Below are 22,037 nucleotides of genomic sequence, written 5' to 3'. Positions count from 1 at the left end.
CTTGATAATAACTCAATCTTTTTAGTTGTCTAAGCTCAAAACCAAAGCACTATTATTCACTCCTATCTCTTATATCCCACATCCAATCTATCAGGAAATCTTGTTGGTTCTGCCTCTAAAGTAAATCCCAGATCCCATCACCTCTTGACACTTCAGCTGCTACCACCTTGATCTGAGTCAACATATCTTTTGCCTATTATCAGTTTAATACCCTTCTCCCTGGCCTCCCTAATTTGATACTTGCTCTTACCCCTTCTTCATTTTGATATTTTCTCTCTCTCTCTCTCTCTCTATACACACACACACATATATAATACATATTTCCCTTCTCTGGAAATCCCAAGTAGAAAGGGCATGTTCCATGGATCACCCCTCACTCACAATTTAAGGCAGTCCTATAAGTCCTATAATATATATATATATATATATATATATATATATATATATATATATATATTTCCCAAATATATAGTGCTGTCCATCTATTTATATGCATTTTACAATTAACATTTATACTGTACTTTATGTTCTTCAATGTGCTGTACATGTAGGCACGTTTGTGAAATTCTCATCTTCCATTTGCTATCCTACAGTATAATAGCAAAACATGAAAACAGATTAGGAAAGACAATAGGTATCGTAATTTTCCCCCAATGTCAAATCCTGAAGACTAACAGAGAATGCAGTCTCTGTTCACTATTTATTGACTGAAATATCCTTGATGAGTTATTTAACACTCTGTCTCAGTTTTCTAATGCTCAAATAGGGGTAACTAGCATGCATATATTACAGTGTTAGGAGACTAAATGTGATGACGCACATAAGGAGCTTATAATAGTGTAAGACACTGCTCAACGAATCTTTGTTGTTATGGTTATTATTATTCAGCTTGGAGAATATGTATCCCAGTGTACTCTCTGCTCTGATCAGTAACAGATAAGGAGCATGGCAGGGCTGTACTGGCTCACATGCCAGGACTTCAGTGGAGTGAAGTGGGGAGCTGATACCATCCTCAGATTAAGTAGCACAGTTAACTAGCCATAGATCCAACAGTATTCTTGGTACCAGCCCAGATCCAGCACTTACTATCCAATTGCTGAACTAGAATGTGGGAATATTATATCCCTGACTGGGGGATACTAGATGCTTCTACTTTTGAGAAAGCCATAATACTCTGTTTCTGCTTGAGATCACTTTTGCAAACAAAGCAGAACTTCAGCACACCCTAGAACCTCTTCCCCTTCTCTGGAAATCCCAAGTAGAAAGGGCATGTTCCATGGATCATCACTCACTCACAATATAGTTCAGTCCCTTAATACCAGATCCAATAGACCCAGGTCCTCCTGCTCATTTCATCTGGGGATTTATCCTCACCTAGGAACTCCAACAAGCAAATTGAGTTTGGAGGATAGAACTGGATGGGAGGACACAGCCACTGGGAGTTTAGGACCAGACAAAATAAGGATTCAAGAGTAGAAATCAGTATGGAGAAGGGGGAGCAAAGAGTAAGAAACTTAGGTACAAACAAAGGAGAGACCAAAGTGAAGAATAGGGAGGCTTGGTTTCCCAAACAAGTCAGAAACCCTATTTCTAGGCCTGAAGCAGGTGTGCATGGAGCCAGCAGTGGTTGAGCAGGTTTACTACCAACTCAATCACTGCTGTGACCTTGGGTCCCTCAAGTTCTCAGAAGAACTGGTGAGGGCTGAGGAACAGATCAGGAATGGGAGGATTAGGCGAGGAGAGGAAAGAAGCTGGATAGGTTGTTTATTAAACAGCCAGGCTATCCACCTGCAAATCCCAGAGCTCCCCACATTCCTGAAGAGGCACAGGTTCTTTTTTCTTTCCTATGTAGTATAAGTACATGAAGAGGATATTCTTAGTTTTTTCTTTCCACATCACCTTCAAGCCGGTATCTCATTTCTATACCAAAGAAGATTTAAACCCTATGAGAGATCATGAGTCACCAGCCAGATGAGAAATGGTCCTTGTTCCAATTTGGAGAGGCTGAAGGATCACCAAGCAATGCTAACTAACAGCTCTTGCTGTTCTATGGCACAAAATTTATGGTTCAACTGGTGTCCAAACAGTTAAGAATAACAGCTCCATTTATTGGTTGTATGCTGAGTGCCAGGCATTGTGAGAAACGCTTTGCATGCACTATCTCCTGTGGTCCCCATGACAATCTTAAGAAGTAAGTACTATTATGATAAAACTGAGGATCAGATGGGTCATAAATTAGTAAGCTGATAGCTTAGTGCCAAAACGTTAACCCATGACAGTGTGACTTAAAGACAATGTTCAGAAAAATTGTTTCACCTACTAAACTTGAGCACTCCTTCGAGGAGAGGGGAACTTAGATATCTTAAGGATGTGGCTCCTTCTTGGGTCTGCAACAGCAATACACCCAGTGTTCTTCCAGGCATCTATGTATGATTTTGCTGTCTTGCATCTTCTAGTTTTCACACAGCCTTGTGGTCTGTTGACATGATGGCTGCTGGGCAAAATCTGAGCAAAGTGGAGAATTCCTATTTATTGACCTGTAAGATTATTTTTTTTTCTGAAATTGTATGTCCTATCTCCAGCTCTGGAAAAAGGCTGCAATCCCCTGTTCACTAGCATGAATGAGGCTCAAGCCCTGCTCACATCTTGATTATATATTTGATTTTCCAATGGAATTTTAAAAATTAGAAACTTTCACCCTTATATCCTTAATACCTCTAAGATACAGGTACACATACATGCCTATAAAAAGAGCCCCATGGCAGTCAATAAGAAGGAAACAACTCTCATCAAAGCAGACTACTGATTTGTGATTGCATTTTATATTCACTCAGGATCCTTTTAAGATCAAGCGTTTTTTTCTATCCCAGTATTAACTCATTTTAATATTCTCTGCCCATAGTGACTCCCAGGTCTCCCTGTTGTGCCCTGAAGATACATCCCTAGAAGAATGGGGCCTCCTCCCACGTAGGTGAACTGCAGGGATCCTACCCAACAAAAGCAGAACATAAAAATACATCAAATATGACAATACTGACTGGACTAAAGAGGCAAAATTTTTTTTTAACTAATGTATTAAGTTTATTCTTCACTCATAAAAAGAACATATTTTTGGCTTTGAAATCATGACATAAAATAAAAAGGCAAACAAATGAAAACCATCAGCTGAAAGTAGGTAGAAGCAACTCATGCTGACCCATCAGCAAATGCCATGTGCTTTGGGCTATAGCGGGGGCTCTGATCAGAGCAAGAACGGAAGATGCATTGCCAACCTAACATCCAAGCCATCTGGTCAACACATATATGAAATGAATCCTCCCTTCTTCCTGCTTTCCTTCTTAATCTTTAACTTTGAGAACAATAGTCAATAACATTTTGATGCTACTCTTCCTAGTCTGTAGGATAATGTTGTTTTAACATATTTAATCTGCATATTTTCAACCTTTAGAAAAAGTAAAACTGCCAAAATCAACGGTAACTAAAAGCCCTCTCTATTTTTGGTCAGTTATCTGCTGTAGGCAGAGCTTCATATAGGAATTTTTATTGCGGATTTCTATGACTGCATCCCTAACAAGCTCAATGAACATCTGCGGCCAAAGCTTCTGCAAAGCTTCATTTTTCATATTGATTTCTGTGGCTTCCTTCACAAGGTCTTCTATATACATCTTGCAGAATTTCTTTTTCTCCTTTATTTCCTGTTTTAAAAAGAAAAAATAATGTTTTAAATCATAACCAATCCAAAAGCCAAAGCAGTGATTAGCTGAACCAGAGAAACCTGAAATTAACTATTTTGATCCCTTAATCCCTTTTCCACACACAATCTCTCTCTCTCTCTCTCTCTCTCTCTCTCTCTCTCTCTCTCTCTCTCTCTCTCTCTCTCTCTCTCTCTCTCTCTCTCTCTCTCTCTCTCTCTCTCACACACACACACACACACACACACACATATATATATATATATATATTTAACTGTAATCACTAGATCATTACACTATTTCTCCTATCTCAGTTTGGAGGCTTAGCTCACACAAGTCAGCTGAATGCACACAGTCTCATGGCTTCCAGTGGCTAATGTGGCAGGGTACAGACACTGACAATTTTGTTGGTATTAATTTAGTTAATATCCATATATTTTAAATAGTCATACTCTTAATGTACTCTCTAGGTTAGGAAAGCATATAGTGGAATATTACACTGAAATAAGTGGCCTTGATCTTTGGATAAAGTTGGAGAAAAGTGTACAAAGAGAAAATATATATAAGCTCAGGACCTGAAGGTGGCCTTCTAAATAAATAGTGTTCCCTTCCCTTTCAACTTCTGAGTCTAGCAGTCTACAAATGAAAAACCTAGTTCAAACATGACAGGGGAATTTTTGGGCCAGAAGATATTTGGGAATTAGGCCCCAATTTCATTACAGAGTCTAAAAGAAAGCCATTTTATTAGGGCTAGAGGTATAACTTAGCAGTAGAGGGCTTGCTTAGCATACATGAGGCCCTGGGATCCACCCCCAGCAAAACCAAACACACACACACACACAGTTGAATTTAAGAATTCAACATTTATTATGACTATTAATACTGCTGGAGAGTGTCAAGGCTTGATCATGAAAAATGTCATAATATAGAAAAATCAATGTAATATCACATAATCAGAATTATAGAGAAGTAATTCATATCAATGAAGAAGGATGGAAATAACAGATGTTGATAATAGATTTAGGAAAAAGATACACTACTTAGAACCAACTTAAATCAGAATACCAAAATAATATCAAGGTTAATTAAAAAGCTAAATTTAGAATATTATAAATATTGTCATTAAAATCATGAAGATTTTTAATTTAAAAAATGCTTATATTATAATATTAAGTACAAAAAGAAAAACTGAAATTTTGATAGGGATTGGATTAAATGAGTATGTGCATTTGTCAAAATTCAACAATAGTACACCTAAGGTTTATATTTCAGTATATAAATTTCATTTCAAATTAAGAAACTATATCAAATATTGAACTCTAATCAATGATATGCAAGCTGAATTATTTAGAAAAAAGCATATGAATGTCTACAATTATTCTGAAATGATTTTTAGAAACAACATGAACAGATGGATGGATAGAGGGATGGGAGATTCATCAATGAAACAAGTAAACTAAACTGGATAGTACAATGTTAATGGTAAAACATAGGTTTGGGTGTATGAGTATTTACCATTAAATTCAACTTGGCTGTACATTTGAAATTTTTAGTAAAAAATTGGGAAATAATACATAGAAAAATATTGAAAAAAATGTACTGAAGTATCATGAGAGTCTTCAGGTATTTTTTCCTCTTTTTTTCTTATTTTTAAAAATTCTTACCATTTTTACAACAAAATGTTTTTTTAAAAAATTCTTCATTAATTAATATAAAATTAGTAGATCCAAATTGCACTTTCCTAGGAGAGGCAAATTGTGGAAATTTTCTTATGTTATGTAAGACATCTTAAAATAATTTCAGCATTGAGGGGTTAACATACTGATGTGATATTGTTCGTGGGCTAAAGCAACAGATCATGAACTGACCTATCCTAAAAACATGCACAAGATTTTGATAGATTATAAACAATAATGGGTCCAGCTGGCTGCTTCTTTGATGAGTCTAACTTAGCTCTGACTCTGAAACACAGTCTGGAACTCAGTCACCTGCACTAAGTTAGCTTGATGAAAACAGCATGAGCTGCTTCTTTTTAACACTCAGTGAACCTGAGCTACACAGAAACCAGCAGCATGAAGGCCAAGTGTGATTCACTAGAGATCAGTAACCAAAAGAGCGATATTTTATAACAAGCAATGCATTTACACAAGTAGAAGGTACAGAGCCTATTTAGTAAATGCTCTCATATACATTTCCAAATTTCTTATAATAGATTTTGAATTTAAAAAAATAAAGACAAAGTTCCATCATTAAGACTAGACAAAATTTTATAACAGTTTAGAGATAACAAAAATAAAAATTTTAAATGTTGCATTTTGTCACATCACTTACACATAATACAAATTAAAATTAACTTTTGGTAATTGACATAAGTACAATTTTTGGTGTTTTAAAATTTCCTGCTACAGTTGCTTCTATTGTTCCCCTACGACATGTTGAAACAGAATTATATTTGTTATAATAGCCCTTAATTTAGCAATTGTGTTTGAAAGAATTTTTATTTCTTCATTTCTTCTCTCCTCCAAGCCCGTTACTCTGTGTGACTGTGAAAGCTCATCAGGTATCTGCCAGGATAACTCACTCTGCCTGTCCAAATGATCCTGTGAAGAGCACATAATAGATAGCTCTCTTCCCTGACCCATCAAGGAGTTCTTACTCTTTGAATTAGTCTTTTCTTTCTCAAATGCACTGATATACTTATTTCTTTTTATGCCATAATATTCCTGGGGTTCATAAAGCAAGTATTTTGCAAGTTCAATCCTAATGAGATGAACTCTATACAATAAATATTATTTATACTATTTCATGGAAGTAGAAATGTGTTGTTACAAAGATGGTTGGGGAGGGCAGGGGATGTGGCTCAAGCAGTAGCGCCCTCACCTGGCATGCGCAGGATGCTGGGTTTGATCCTCAGCACCACATAAAAATAAAATAAAGATGTTGTGTCCACCACCGAAAACTAAAAAATAAATATTTTTTAAAAAAAGATGGTTGGGGAAAATGTCAATGGTAGGATTTGTTATACAGTAATTTTAACTATCATTTTAGTTGTATTATTTGTATTAGAATTTAATCTGTATCTCCATTTTACAAATGGGAAACAAGGTCAATGAAGGTCGAGACAATTTCTCAGGATTAGACATCATGTATTAAAACTTCCCTAGAGAAAGAATTGGCAGTCTAGTTGAGAGATGGCCTATATATATAAACAGCTAACTAAAATATAAAATAGTAATTTAAGTGCTGAATGAAATGATCATCCATTAAATATAATCAGTACTCTGAAAAAGAAAGCATTCTTTTTATTGGATGGTCAAGAAGTCACCACAATATATTGTAAAATAATCCATGATCAGAAAACAGAAGGTCTCAGTTCTAGAGGCAGATCAGTCAAATGTTCACCTGTGACCCTGAATAATTCACTTGTTTCCAGTTTTCCTTATCTAAGAACAGGGCCAGATTCTTTAAAGTCCTTTTCAGCATTCTAGGTCCATCTTGAATCTTTTGTAGGTGAGTCAAGAGAATGGATGGACAACTACCAAGTGACAGAACTTTGCCAGGAACAATGAAAGGGTCTACTTAACCTGTTTTGTGAGAAACTCACCTGAACTTATTTTCTCAACAAGTCAGTATGTACAGAGAAGAGAGACTGAGGACTTTGTGCTGTAGTGAGTTAAGTATTTTTCAAGATGTGGGGAGCGTGGTGTAAGTGAAGGAATGCTGGCCTGTGAGTTAAAAGAGAGTGATTAAGGGACTTGGGCAAGGTCTCTCAGGTAATAAGTGGTAATCAGGGGCTCAAGTCCAAGTCTCCTGACAGTAAGCCTAGTGTTCTTTTCAAAATACTATGTGGCTTCAGATTTCTTCTTTTCCCTTTGAATTTCCTCAAAATAGGAGTCAATATTCCCTGTCTTTACCTCTTCATTGCTTATTTATTGATCAAACCACTTTAATCAAGACTTTGCTTATATGACTCCACTGCAGTTATTTATATTTAAAAATAATCTCAATGACCTTGTCTGCTAAATTTATCAAACTTTTCCTTTACAGTTTGTGCACTTGGAGTATTAAAAAATCATAACCTATGCAACCAAGGTCATACAAATTGTCTCCTATTTTTAAAATAAGAACTTTAAAGTTTTGCTTTTTGTACTTGGGTTTTTATTTGATCTGGAGTTAATTTCTTGTAGTATAGTGTGAATGTGTTCAATATGTTTTTCTGATTGGAGATCCCATTTCTTCAGTAACACTTATAAACAGACTGTTGTCAGTAGTTTGTAATGCCTACTACCTGCATACATTTCCCTCACCAGCATGGCATACTCTGGCCCTCTGTTTTGTTCATGAGTCTATTTGTTTATCCCTATATTGTTTTAATTACCACCACTTTATAATAATGCTTGATGTCTGCTAAGGCAATTTATTCCTGCTTTCCTCTGGAGTATGATAGTTCCTTTGCTCTATCAGATAACTTTTAGGATCAGGTGGTAAAGTTCCACAAGAACCACATTCACACTTGAATTAGAACTGGCATATATTTATAAATGAATTTAGGAAGAATTAACATCTTTTTAATGTAGAACATTTCTGTACATTAACAAACTATTTAGTTTTTCCCTAGTGACTTTCAACTAGAAAGTCATAATTTCCCCAATAAAGGGCTTATATGTATTTTATTACCCACTCCTCAGTATTTGTTGTTATAGTTAATGGTATCTTATTTTAAATTTACTTTTGAATAGACAATACAACAATCATTAGGCTGTTGGCCCTTTATCTTTTTGATTTCTAAAAGCTCTTTATAATTTAGGGATATGAGTTGCAAACTATTTTTCCAGTTTGTCATTTGTCTTTACTTATTTGATCCTCATGAAGACCTTTCTCGTGGATTTTTCTAGAATTTTCATGCTTTCACTTTAAACTTTAAAATCTCTGACCAATTTGGAATTTCAATTGATATAAGATGGTATGTCTGAATCCAGTTTTTTTTTTCAGATAGTTCTTCAGTTATCCCCAAATCATTAGTAGATAGTCCCCTTGACTTATTTGAAATTGCTCCCTAATTGTATGGTGTAATCTTCTTTATTTGGAAATAAACCTGAATTTTTCTTTCTATTCCATTAGTCTATCTTTTCACAACCACTTTAGTTTAGTTGATAAGCCTTTAAAATATGCTTTAATATCTAATAGTGCTAGCCTTTTTCTCACTGTTCTTCTTTTTCAAAGTTTTGGCTATTAGTTATTATTTTTCCACATGCACCTTAGGATCAATGTATTTATAAAAAGCCTCAAAAAACATTTTTGATATTCTTATTTGGTTCATATTATACTTTTAAATTAACTTAAAGAAAATTGACATATTTTGCTTCAGAGCCTTTTTATTTAAAACATGGTAGGTTTTTCCATTTGTATAAATATTTTGTGTGCTTTGTTAATGCTTTAAAGTTTGCCTTATATTCATCTTGCATATTTACATTTGGTTTATTATATGTTTATTAGTGCATTTTACATTACTATAATGAAACATCCAAGGTAGGCTACTTTATAAAGCAATTGCTCACAGTTCAGGAAATTCAGCATTCAGGAGTACATCTGGTGATGGCATTCTTGGTGACAATGTCCTGAGGCAGTACAGGGAATTACATAGCAAGAGTCAGAGAATGCACATGTCTATCTTTTGGGGTCTTTCTCAACGTATAGTGCCACCAGTCAGTTAGTCATATGGATTCCACATGATGACTTTATCTAAACATTTCTCTAAATACCATGGTTGGATCAAGTTTTTACCATCTTAATATCTCACAATAGAGATTAAATTTCAACACATGAACCCTTGGTTGACAGTTCCATCATATCTAAACCACAGCATGAAGTATTTTACTTTTTTGCATTGCTACTATAAGAACTTTTCTTCCATTATATCTTCTTTCTGCTTATTATTTGTAATGTGGAAGCTGTTCATTTAAGTTCTGTTACTGAATTTTCTTACACCTTTTTATAGTTTCTCAATTAATTCTCTTGGAATTTTCAAATATTCAGTAATACCGTCTACTGTACTAGTAAGTTCCCATCTTTTGAAGTTACCATTGATTTCTTTCTTTTACCTAAATGTATTGTTTGTAGCAACAAATAATGATGATATTAGATGTTCTTGCTTGATATTGACTTCAATGGTGTATTAGGGTTCTATTTCTGTGTGACAAATTAACTCACACTTTGCAGTTTAAACAACATACATCTATCACCTCAGTTTCCATTTATCAAGAGTACAGGAATGGCTTTGCTGGGTGGTCGGCTAAAGCATTCACAAGGCTGTAGTGAAGGTGTTGAACAGTATGTGTTCCTTTCTGAAGCCCCTCTTCTAAGTTGAAGTAGTTGCTGGCAGAATTTAGCTTTATTTCCTTGCAGTGACAGGAATGAAGTACCCATTTTCTTGCTGGCTGTTGGCCCAAGGTTATGCACACCTCCTAAAAGTTCTTGTAGATCCTTGCCATGTGGCCTTCTCAAATCATGGCAGCTTTTCTCTTCAAGTCCAACAGGAGAATCTTTCAGGGAAAGCTTGAATACTCCTTTAAAGGACCTGCCAGATTAGGCTAGGCTCACTCAAGATAATACCTTTTTCCACTACTCAATTCCTTCTTATCTGTGGTTCTGCTTTCTGTGGTTTTAGTTAACTGTAGTCAACTGTGGTCTGAAAATATTAAATGGAAAATTCCAGAGAAACAATCCATAACTTTCAAATAACTTTCATTATAGTATATTATTGTAATTGTTCTATTTTTAATTATCATTGTCAATCTCTAGTTGCCTAATTTATAAATTACATAGTATATATATTTGCATAGGAAAAACATGACATATATAGGGTATAGTAGAATCCAATTTTTAGACACTCACTGGGGGTCTTGAAAATTATCCCTTGAGTATAAAGGCAGACCTACTGTATCTGCAAAGCCTGCATACTCTGCTACATTCCATTGGTTAATAGCAAGTCATAGAGTTTACACATCCTTAAGGGAGGGGATTATACAGGGATAATGTGGATACAAGGGGGCAAAAATCATGAGGCCAACTTAGAATTTTGCCTGCTAGTAATGCTAATGTTTCCAGAGTTTTCCCATTATTATGACAGTTACTATCCAATTTTTCTGGACTCTATTTAAATAGAGTTAAAGAAGTCAAGAATGAACGATAAATTGTATGAACTTTATTTTTGATGTACATAGAAATAATCATGATTTTCACTTTAGATTTATTAATTTTCTCATATTAAATCTTTCTTGCATTTCCAGAATGTACTATATGTGGCTATAAAGCTTGTTAGCCATTTAATGTTCTGCTGCAATCTACTTGATGACATTTTTAAAGGATTTTTGCAACTATATTCTTAAGTACCTGATCTGACTTTTCTTATGCAATCCTAGCAGGTTTTATAATAAATTTAATGATGTTTGTCTTGAAGAAATGGAAGTTTGCCTTCTTTTTAAATACTCTTTTTTAAAAATTTTTATTGTTGGTTGTTCAAAACATTACATAGTTCTTGATATATCATATTTCACACTTTGATTCAAGTGGGTTATGAACTCCCATTTTTACCCCATATACAGATTGCAGAATCACATCAGTTACACATCCATTGATTTACATATTGCCATACTAGTGTCTGTTGTATTCTGCTGCCTTTCCTATCCTCTACTATCCCCCCTCCCCTCCCCTCCCCTCCCCTCTTCTCTCTCTACCCCCTCTACTGTAATTCATTTCTCCCCCTTGTATTATTTTTCCCTTTCCCCTCACTTCCTCTTGTATGTACTTTTGTATAACCCTGAGGGTCTCCTTCCATTTCCATGCAATTTCCCTTCTCTCTCCCTTTCCCTCCCACCTCACATCCCTGTTTAATGTTAATCTTCTTCTCCTGCTCTTCGTCCCTACTCTGTTCTTAGTTACTCTCCTTATATCAAAGAAGACATTTGGCATTTGTTTTTTAGGGATTGGCTAGCTTCACTTAGCATAATCTGCTCTAATGCCATCCATTTCCCTGCAAATTCTATGATTTTGTCATTTTTTAATGCAGAGTAATACTCAATTGTGTATCAATGCCACATTTTTTTTTTATCCATTCGTCTATTGAAGGGCATCTAGGTTGGTTCCACAGTCTTGCTATTGTGAATTGTGCTGCTATGAACATCGATGTAGCAGTGTCCCTGTAGCATGCTCTTTTTAGGTCTTTAGGGAATAGACCGAGAAGGGGAATAGCTGGGTCAAATGGTGGTTCCATTCCCAGTTTTCCAAGAAATCTCCATACTGCTTTCCAAATTGGCTGCACCAATTTGCAGTCCCACCACCAATGTACAAGTGTACCCTTTTCCCCACATCCTCACCAGCACTTGTTGTTTGACTTCATAATGGCTGCCAATCTTACTGGAGTGAGATGGTATCTTAGGGTGGTTTTGATTTGCATTTCTCTGACTGCTAGAGATGGTGAGCATTTTTTCATGTACATGTTGATTGATTGTATGTCCTCCTCTGAGAAGTGTCTGTTCAGGTCCTTGGCCCATTTGTTGATTGGGTTATTTGTTATCTTATTGTCTAATTTTTTGAGTTCTTTGTATACTCTGGATATTAGGGCTCTATCTGAAGTGTGAGGAGTAAAGATTTGTTCCCAGGATGTAGGCTCCCTATTTACCTCTCTTATTGTTTCTTTTGCTGAGAAAAAACTTTTTAGTTTGAGTAAGTCCCATTTATTGATTCTAGTTATTAACTCTTGTGCTATGGGTGTCCTATTGAGGAATTTGGAGCCCGACCCCACAGTATGTAGATCGTAGCCAACTTTTTCTTCTATCAGATGCCGTATCTCTGATTTGATATCAAGCTCCTTGATCCATTTTGAGCTAACTTTTGTGCATGGCGAGAGAAAGGGATTCAGTTTCATTTTGTTGCATATGGATTTCCAGTTTTCCCAGCACCATTTGTTGAAGATGCTATCCTTCCTCCATTGCATGCTTTTAGCCCCTTTATCAAATATAAGATAGTTGTAGTTTTGTGGATTGGTTTCTGTGTCCTCTATTCTGTACCATTGGTCCACCCGCCTGTTTTGGTACCAGTACCATGCAGTTTTTGTTACTACTGCTCTGTAGTATAGTTTGAAGTCTGGTATCACTATACCACCTGATTCACACTTTCTGTTTAGCACTGTTTTTGCTATTCTGGGTCTTTTATTTTTCCATATGAATTTCATGATTGCTTTCTCTATTTCTACAAGAGATGTCGTTGGGATTTTGATTGGCATTGCATTAAACCTTTAGAGAACTTTTGGTAATATCGCCATTTTGATGATGTTAGTTCTGCCTATCCATGAACAGGGTATATTTTTCCATCTTCTAAGATCTTCTTCTATTTCTATCTTTAGGGTTCTGTAGTTTTCATTATATAAGTCTTTCACCTCTTGTGTTAGGTTGATTCCCAAGTATTTTATTTTTTTTGAGGATATTGTGAATGGAGTGGTTGTCCTCATTTCCATTTCAGAGGATTTGTCGCTGATATACAGGAATGCCTTTGATTTATGCGTGTTGATTTTATATCCTGCCACTTTGCTGAATTCATTTATTAGCTCTAATAGTTTCTTTGTAGACCCTTTTGGGTCTGCTAGGTATAGAATCATGTCAACTGCAAATAGTGATAATTTAAATTCTTCTTTTCCTATTTTTATGCCTTTAATTTCTTTCGTCTGTCTAATTGCTCTGGCCAGTGTTTCGAGAACTATGTTGAACAGAAGTGGTGAGAGAGGGCATCCCTGTCTTGTTCCAGATTTTAGAGGGAATGCCTTCAATTTTTCTCCATTCAGAATGATGCTAGCCTGAGGCTTAGCATAGATTGCTTTTACAATATTGAGGTATGTTCCTGTTATCCCTAGTTTTTCTAGAGTTCTGAACATAAAGGGATGCTGTACTTTGTCGAATGCTTTTTCCGCATCTATTGATATGGTTCTTATTTTTAAGTCTATTGATGTGGTGAATAACATTTATTGATTTCCTTATATTGAACCAGCCTTGCATCCCAGGGATGAATCCTACTTGATCATGGTGCACAATTTTTTTGATATGTTTTTGTATCCGATTCGCCAGAATTTTATTGAGGATTTTTGCATCTAGGTTCATTAGAGATATTGGTCTGTAGTTTTCTTTCTTTGAGGTGTCTTTGGTTTCAGAATCAGGGTGATGTTGGCCTCATAGAATGAATTTGGAAGAGCTCCCTCTTTTTCTATTTCCTGAAATAACTTGAAAAGTATTGGTATTAATTCTTCTTTAAAGTTTTTGTAAAAGTCTGCTGTATACCCATCCGATCCTGGGCTTTTCTTGGTTGGTAATCTTTTGATGGCTTCTTCTATTTCATCCGTTGATATTGGTCTGTTCAAATTGTGTGTATCCTCCTGAATCAGTCTGGGCAAATCATATGACTTAAGAAATTTATCGATGTCTTCACTATCTTCTATTTTATTGGAGTATAAGGATTCAAAATAATTTCTGATTATCTTCTGTATTTCTGAAGTGTCTGTTGTGATATTGCCTTTTTTCATCCCGTATGCTAGTAATTTGAGTTCTCTCTCTTCTTCTCTTCATTAGCATGGCTAAGGGTCTGTCGATTTTATTTATTTTTTCAAAGAACCAACTTTTAGTTTTGTCAATTTTTTTCAATTGTTTCTTTTGTTTCGATTTCATTAATTTCAGCTCTGATTTTAATTATTTCTTGCCTTCTACTTCTTTTGCTGTTGTTTTGCTCTTCTTTTTCTAGGATTTTGAGATGAAGTATGAGATCATTTATTTGTTGTTTTTTTCTTTTTTTAAGGAATGAACTCCAAGCAATGAATTTTCCTCTTAGAACTGCTTTCAATGTGTCCCATAGATTCCGATATGTTGTGTCTGTGTTTTCATTGATCTCTAAGAATTTTTTAATTTCCTCCTTGATGTCTTCTATAACGCATTGATCATTCAGTAACCTATTGTTCATTCTCCAAGTGATGCATGATTTTTCCTTTCTTCTTTTATCGTTGATTTTCAGTTTCATTCCATTATGATCAGATAAGATGCATAGTATTATCTCTACTCCTTTATATTGTCTAAGAGTTGCCCTGTGACATAATATATGATCTATTTTTGAGAAGGATCCATGTGCTGCTGAGAAAAAAGTGTAACTGCTTGATGTTGGGTGGTATATTCTATATATGTCAATTAAGTCTAGGTTATTAATTGTGTTATTGAGTTCTATAGTTTCCTTATTCAACTTTTGTTTAGAAGATCTGTCCAGTGGCGAGAGAGGTGTGTTGAAGTCTCCCATGATTATTGTATGGTGGTCTATTAGACTCTTGAACTTGAGAAGAGTTTGTTTGATGAACATAGCTGCACCATTGTTTGGGGCATATATATTTATGATTGTTATGTCTTGTTGGTAAATGGTTCCCTTGAGCAGTATGTAGTGTCCCTCTTTATCCCTTTTGATTAACTTTGGCTTGAAATCTATTTTATTTGATATGAGTATGGACACTCCTGCTTGTTTCCGAAGTCCATATGAGTGATATGATTTTTCCCAACCTTTCACCTTCAGTCTATGTATGTCTTCTCCTATCAAATGTGTCTCCTGTAGGCAGCATATTGTTGGGTCTTGTTTTGTGATCAATTCTACTAGCCTGTGTCTCTTTAATTGGTGAGTTTAAGCCATTAACATATAGGGTTATTATTGAGATATGGGTTGTTCTTCCAGCCATATTTGTTTATTTATGTTACTAAACATGGTTTGTTTTCCTCTTTGATTATTTTTCCCCCCTTTACTGTCCTACCTCCCACTGTTGGTTTTCATTGTTATTTTCCATTTCCTCTTCCTGTAATGTTTTGCCGAGGATGTTTTGAAGAAATGGTTTTCTAGCTGCAAATTCTTTTAACTTTTGTTTATCGTGGGAGGTTTTAATTTCATCTTCCATCCTGAAGCTTAATTTCGCTGGATACACAATTCTTGGTTGAAACCCATTTTCTTTCAGTGTTTGAAACATGTTATTCCAGGATCTTCTAGCTTTCAGAGTCTGTGTTGAAAGATCAGCTGTTATCCTGATTGGTTTACCCCTAAATGTAATCTGCTTCCTTTCTCTTGTAGCTTTTAAAATTCTCTCCTTATTCTGTATGTTGGGCATCTTCATTATAATGTGTCTAGGTGTGGATCTCTTATGATTTTGCACATTCGGCGTCCTGTAGGCTTCTAGGATTTGGGATTCTGTTTCATTCTTCAAGTCTGGGAAGTTTTCTCATATTATTTCATTGAATAGATTGCTCATTCCTTTGGTTTGGACCTCTATACCTTCCTGTATCCCAATGACTCTTACGTTTGGTCTCTTTATGTTATCCCATATTTCTTGGATGTTCTGCTCATGGTTTCTTAACAGTCTTGCTGAGCTGTCTATGTTATTTTCAAGTTGAAATACTTTGTCTTCATTGTCTGATGTTCTATCTCCTAAGTGTTCTACTCTGCTGGTAGTATTCTCAATTGAGTTTTTAAGTTGGTTTATTGCTTCCTGCATTTCTAGGATTTCTGTTTGTTTGTTTTTTATATCATCTATCTCCCTGTATAGTTGATCTTTTGCTTCTTGGATTTGTTTATGTAATTCATTGTTGAAGTGATCTTTCATTGTCTGATTTTGCTGTCTAATGTCTTCCTTGAGACTCCAGATCATCTGAAGCATGTATATCCTGAATTCTTTATCTGACATTCCATCTGCTGCAGCTATTACCTCTTCTAAAGTTGAGTTGACCTGCATTGCTTGTGGTCCTTTCTTTTTTTTTTTTTTTTTTTTTAGAATTTTAATATTTCATTTTTTTTTTAGTTATCGGCAGACACAACATCTTTGTTTGTATGTGGTGCTGAGGATCGAACCCGGGCCGCATGCATGTCAGGCGAGCACGCTACCGCTTGAGCCACACCCCAGCCCCGACTTGTGGTCCTTTCTTTCCTTGTCTTTTCATACTGCTCGTGTTTCTTTCTGCTTGATGAAACTGTTGTGTTTTCAAAATTTTCCCCCTATATATTTATATTGCTCTTGTATAGGTGAAAAGTCTCCCTTGCAGGGGCGGGCGGCGGCTTGCTCCTCCTCCAATTGGGCTGATCTGTCTACGACGCTGATGGGCCACTGGGCCTGTTCTGCCGGTCGGTTGCAGGTCTCCCTACCTTGCAGGCGCGGGCGGCGGCTCTGCTCTGTCCTTACTCCAATTAGGGTGACGTGTCTACCACACCGGCAGGTTGCTGGGCCTGTTCCGGGCATGGGCGGCGGCTCTGCTCTGCCCCTACTCCAATTGGGGTGACGTGTCTACCATGCTGGCAGGCCGCTGGGCCTGTCCCACCAGTCGGTCACAGGTCTGCTTATCTTGCGGGCACGGGCGGCGGCTCTGCTCTGCCCCTACTCCAAATGGGGTGACGTGTCTGCCGCGCCCGCAGGCTGCTGAGCCTGTTCTGCCGGTCGGTCGCAGGTCTGTGTACCTTGCGGGCGCGGGTGGTAGCTCTGCTCTGCCCCTACTCCAATTGGGGTGTCGTGACTACCACGCCGGCAGGTCGCTGGGCCTGTTCCAGGCGCGGGAAGCGGCTGTGCTCTGCCCCTACTCCAATTGGGGTGACGTGACTACCACGCCTGCGGGTCGCTGGGCCTGTTCCAGGCGCGGGCGAAGGCTCTGCTCTGCCCCTACTCCAATTGGGGTGACGTGTCTACCACGCCGGCAGGCCGCTGGGCCTGTTCCGGGCGCGGGCAGCGGCTCTGCTCTGCCCCTCTGGCTTGATGACAAAGTGAGAGAGACTCGGGTGTTTGTGACTCACTTTCTTTACCAGGAGACCAACTGTTTCTGTCGCCGCTGGTATCAATGAAGTTATCTCCTCCGCCGCTTTCTGATGACATCAGATCTCTGCCATGTTGGTATCCCATGCGAATGGCAGCATTTTGTTCCCTTTTCCAGGTGACCAAAGCAACGGGTGAGTCCTGACCAGCCCTCACAAGCCCCGTCTCAATCTTGTTGTCACTGCCTACGAAGGCTCGGTTGGTATTTACCTCCACAGTATTCAGGAGGACCCGGACCGAGAAGCAGTTTCCGCGGGTTCTTTAGCCCTGGGCCAGAGCAGTTCCAGGAGCCGGAATTCGGCCACTCTTGGCTCAGTGTATGTTCTGATAGGAGCAGGCTCCAAGAAGCAGTTTCCGTGGGTTCTTTAGCACTGAGCCTGAGTAATTTGTCTGCGAGCCGCAGGCGAATGGCAGCCTGAAATTACCTGTTCTATGGCTGAATGAGCTGCGATCAGTCGAAAACAGGGATGGTGACGTCAGCTCTCCAAGATGGTGGCCGCTGGCTTCCTCTGTGGTCTGACCAGTGTGGAGAACCAAGTTGGACCGCTTCCTTCCCCCATCTCAAACCCAGAATTCAGCACTGAGCACAGTGATTGCACAGCTGGCAGGAGCCCGCAGAATCCGCAGCGCTGTATCTTTGTGTTGCTATCTCGTCGTTTCCCAGCGCACGCCGCAGACTCTAGCCGCAGGGCGAGTTGCTGAATAAGCAGCGTGACCCTCCGTGCGGACAAATCGCTCGCGTTTGAGCCCCCGTAGCTGATTCTCGTGCGATGGAAATCCTTCCTCTAGGTTTTGGAGCACCCCAATTTTGCTGGAAATTCCTAACAAGATAGCTTTTAGCCGTTCTAACTCGTCATTCTCCCGCACAGTGACGCGGTACATGGGGGTGATGCTCTCACTTCGCCGCCATCTTCCAGAATCCTAAATACTCTTAAACTACTTAAAAATCACTGGAATTATCCGTTCCTTAAACACTGGGTAGGTTTCTCTATGAATTGTCCTTGTTTTATATGCAGCTCTTTGACATTTTAAAAAATCTCTATTATAAAAATTTGTACATTTAAATTATGTACACACATAACACACACACACACACTTATAATTTAATTCATAGAACCAACTGTATTTAGGAAGAAGGCTCATAATCCTGCCAGGTTGTCTTTTCCTCTTCTAGCAATATCAAGAAGCCTCTAATGGCCAACAAATTATGTTCATTCTCTTTGAGCATGATTCTCCCAGTACATTCCAGTTTCATCTTTTAACATGTCTTTCTCAACCTCTGTACTGCAACAATTAACTGCCTTGTAATTTCTGTCACTCTTTGTCTCTTTTTTATACTTTTGTGCCTTTTATTCACATCATTTTATTTGACAGAATTGCCTTGTATCTATATATCATCACATAGCTCTATTTTGTCCTTTTTAAATACTAGGGAACATCTTCTTTAGAATGGTTTCCTTGATTTGGGTTAGTTATCTCTCCTCTTCTCTTAGAATAATGATTTATAATAACCCCTATATAAATCTATCTCCTCCATTAGAATATGAGATCCCTGAGGGCAAAGACAGTATCTTTCTATAACCTAGTATATCACACAGTGTGTATGATAGTTGCTCAAAGATGATTTTTTGAATGAGTGAAAAGTACAAATGTCAAGAAGGCTGAAATGAGATAAGGTAGTTGACTTCAAGTATTTGAAGGGTTTCCACATGGAAGAGACTTGTTCTATTTACTACATAAGGTAGTATTAGGATCATTAATAGTTGGAGTTATTCAGTTTTAGTCAACTATCTCATTAAGCACTGACCTTCCCTTTTTTTCTTTTTGTAGTGTTAGAGATGGAACCTAGGACCTTGAGCATGCTAGGCAAGTGCTCTGTCATAGAGCTATACCCCCAGCTCCTTCTTGTACTATAATAATTTAAAGGAGAATATGAACATTTTCTAGGATGCTATAAAAATATTACAGAATTGAGTTTTCAAATGATTTTTAGGCTGTAATTCTTAAAGGATTCTGTTAAGGTTTGATCTTAAATGTCCCTTAGAAACCTCATCTATTGAAGGCCTGGTCCTAGCTGATAGCACTACTGTGAGGTAGTGGAAACTGTAGGAGGTGGGAAGGGAGCTGAAGGAAGTTAAGTCATGGTGGGGGGAGGGATGCCCTTAAAGGGCATACTGAGACCCCAGCCCCTTCGCTCTCTCTCTCTTTTTCCTGGCAGCCATGCAGTGAGCAGCTCTGTTCTACCATATACTCTTTGCCATGATGTTCTGTCTGGCCACAAGCTGGAAACAACAGAGCCAAGCCACCATGGACTGAAACCAAGCTGAAACAAATCTTTCCTCCTTTTAAGTTGATTTTCTTAGAAAATCTGACTAACATAGATTCCAAAGAGACACTTCAGAACTAGGAGAGGGGTGAAGGGAAATGAATAGAAAATCTAATCAAATGAAGTTCCGAGTCCCCTACTTTTCCTCTATAACAACAATTTCTACATACTGGGTTTTCAGTTACAATATGGCATCAATAAAGAGTTCATAATTGTTTAAAAGACATTTGAAAACCACTTTCAAATTTGATGAGGATACACAGCATGCATGCTTTCTCTCTCTCATGTGCTCTCTCTCTCTCTCTTTCCTTACACACACACACACACACACACACACACACACACACAAACCCTGTGTGAGGAGATATAGAAATACATCTATCTTTTTGGGGTTTTTTTGGGTAGTGGGGATTGGACCCAGGAGTGCTTAACCACTGAGCCACATCCGCAGTTTCTTTATTTTGAGACTAGATCCATTTTATTTTTGAGATAGTTGCTTAGCACCTTGCTAAGTTGTGGAGGCTGGCTTTGAACTTGTGATCCTCCTACCTCATCCTTACAAGCTGCAGAGATTATAGGCATGCACCACCTGTTCAGTGATACATCTATATCTTTAGATATTTTATTTTTTGTGGTATTGGGGATTAAACTCAGGGGCACTCTACCACTGAGCTGTTTTGACACAGAGTCATACTAAGTTTCTCTGGCTGGCCTTGAACTTGCAGTCCTTTTGTCTCAGTCCCCCAAATTTCTGGTATTTCAGGACTGTGCCACAACAACTTAGTGAGATTCCATCTCAAAATAAAATAAAAGAGGCAGGGTATATAGCTTAGTAGTAGAGCAGTTGTTTAACATATGCAAGGCCCTGAGTTCAATCTCCTACAGTACCACAAAAACAAACAAAAATTCGGTTGAAGAATGTTAAAACTCTATAGTGATTTAGATGACTGTTTCTTCTGCTTTCCTGTAAGCTTCATCAAGGCAGGAACTTTGTAGGCTTTTTTCTTCTTTGTAGCTCTTGTAGTGCCATAATATTGTATTACCCCAATAAACCTCTGAACACATAAAGAACTAAAAGACTGGTTCCAGTTTTCCTGGCTAAGTATCTCTACTGGGAACACAACAGGTTAAATTACATAATTAAGAACACAGAAGTTCAAGGTGTATAATGAAATATATAAATTAAAACATTAAGAGCCTAAGACAAGAGAATAGAGATGGAGATTATGCTGTGTCCTCTCCTGGTTTGGCACAGGCTGGTTAACTGCCCACACAAGCCTATGTTTCTTTTCTTAATTCAGATAGATGAGGATCCTTAGTCCAATTCTGATCTAAATTTTTGGGAATAAATTTCTTTTAAATATTCTTTTCTACTAAAAAAATGATGGAACCACGTACTCTTCTTCATCTCAGAGCTCTCTACTCTTTTCTATTTCCTTGGTGTCTACTGTCCTCAGCTTTGTATGTAAAGGAAGGTGAAACACGCAACATCCAAACCTCAAGCCACATAGAATATATCCAGGGACCAGATTTCAAAGATTAATGGTATTTTACCTCTAGCTTTTCATGATAAAATTCTCTTGTGGTATAATTGAGTGTAGCACGATTTGTGTTTTCTCCTACAAGTCTTTTGTTATCATTATTTTCTTCACTGACAATGCCAGGTTTTTTTCCTTTGGTTTCTAGTAGATACCGGAATTGCTTTTTCCTGTAGAAAAATAATAAAGAGATTTTACCATTTGCACTTTAGATAGAGCACAAATCTCCAGAATATACGAAGAACTCAAAAACTTAACACCCAAAAAAGCCAAATAACCCAATCAATAAATGGACTAAGGAACTGAACAGACACTTCACAGAAGAAGAAATACAGTCGATCAACAAACATATGAAAAAATGTTCATCATCTCTAGGAACAAGAGAAACGCAAATCAAAACTACTCTAAGATTTCATCTCACTCCAGTCAGAATGGCAATCATCAAGAATATAAGCAACAATAAATGTTGGCAAGGATGTGGGAAAAAAGGTATACTCATAAATTGCTGGTGGGATGGCAAATTGGTGCAACCACTATGAAAAGCAGTATGGAGATACCTCAGAAAACTTGGAATGGAACCACCATTTGACACAGTTATCCTACTCACTGGTTTATACCCA

The 22,037-nt window shown here is 37.5% G+C and overlaps 1 protein-coding gene across 2 annotated transcripts in view; it reads right to left on the bottom strand.

Moving 5' to 3' along the window:
• Window positions 1-3,121: 3,121 nt before the first annotated feature.
• Window positions 3,122-22,037, bottom strand: part of Lrrc49 (leucine rich repeat containing 49) — a 171,569-nt gene continuing 152,653 nt past the window's right edge. For both annotated transcript variants that reach the window (XM_027926029.2, XM_027926032.2), the window contains 2 exons: window positions 21,434-21,587; window positions 3,122-3,695 (listed from right to left, as the gene is read on the bottom strand). In XM_027926029.2, the coding sequence (XP_027781830.1) occupies window positions 3,492-3,695; window positions 21,434-21,587 (358 nt within the window). In that variant the 3' untranslated portion in view covers window positions 3,122-3,491. The remainder of the gene's footprint in view (window positions 3,696-21,433; window positions 21,588-22,037) is intronic.

Source organism: Marmota flaviventris, chromosome 2, assembly GCF_047511675.1.
Source record: "Marmota flaviventris isolate mMarFla1 chromosome 2, mMarFla1.hap1, whole genome shotgun sequence".
Lineage (NCBI taxonomy): Eukaryota > Metazoa > Chordata > Mammalia > Rodentia > Sciuridae > Marmota > Marmota flaviventris.
Note: the sequence above shows the minus strand (reverse complement) of the source record. Positions and strands in the feature narration are given on the sequence as shown.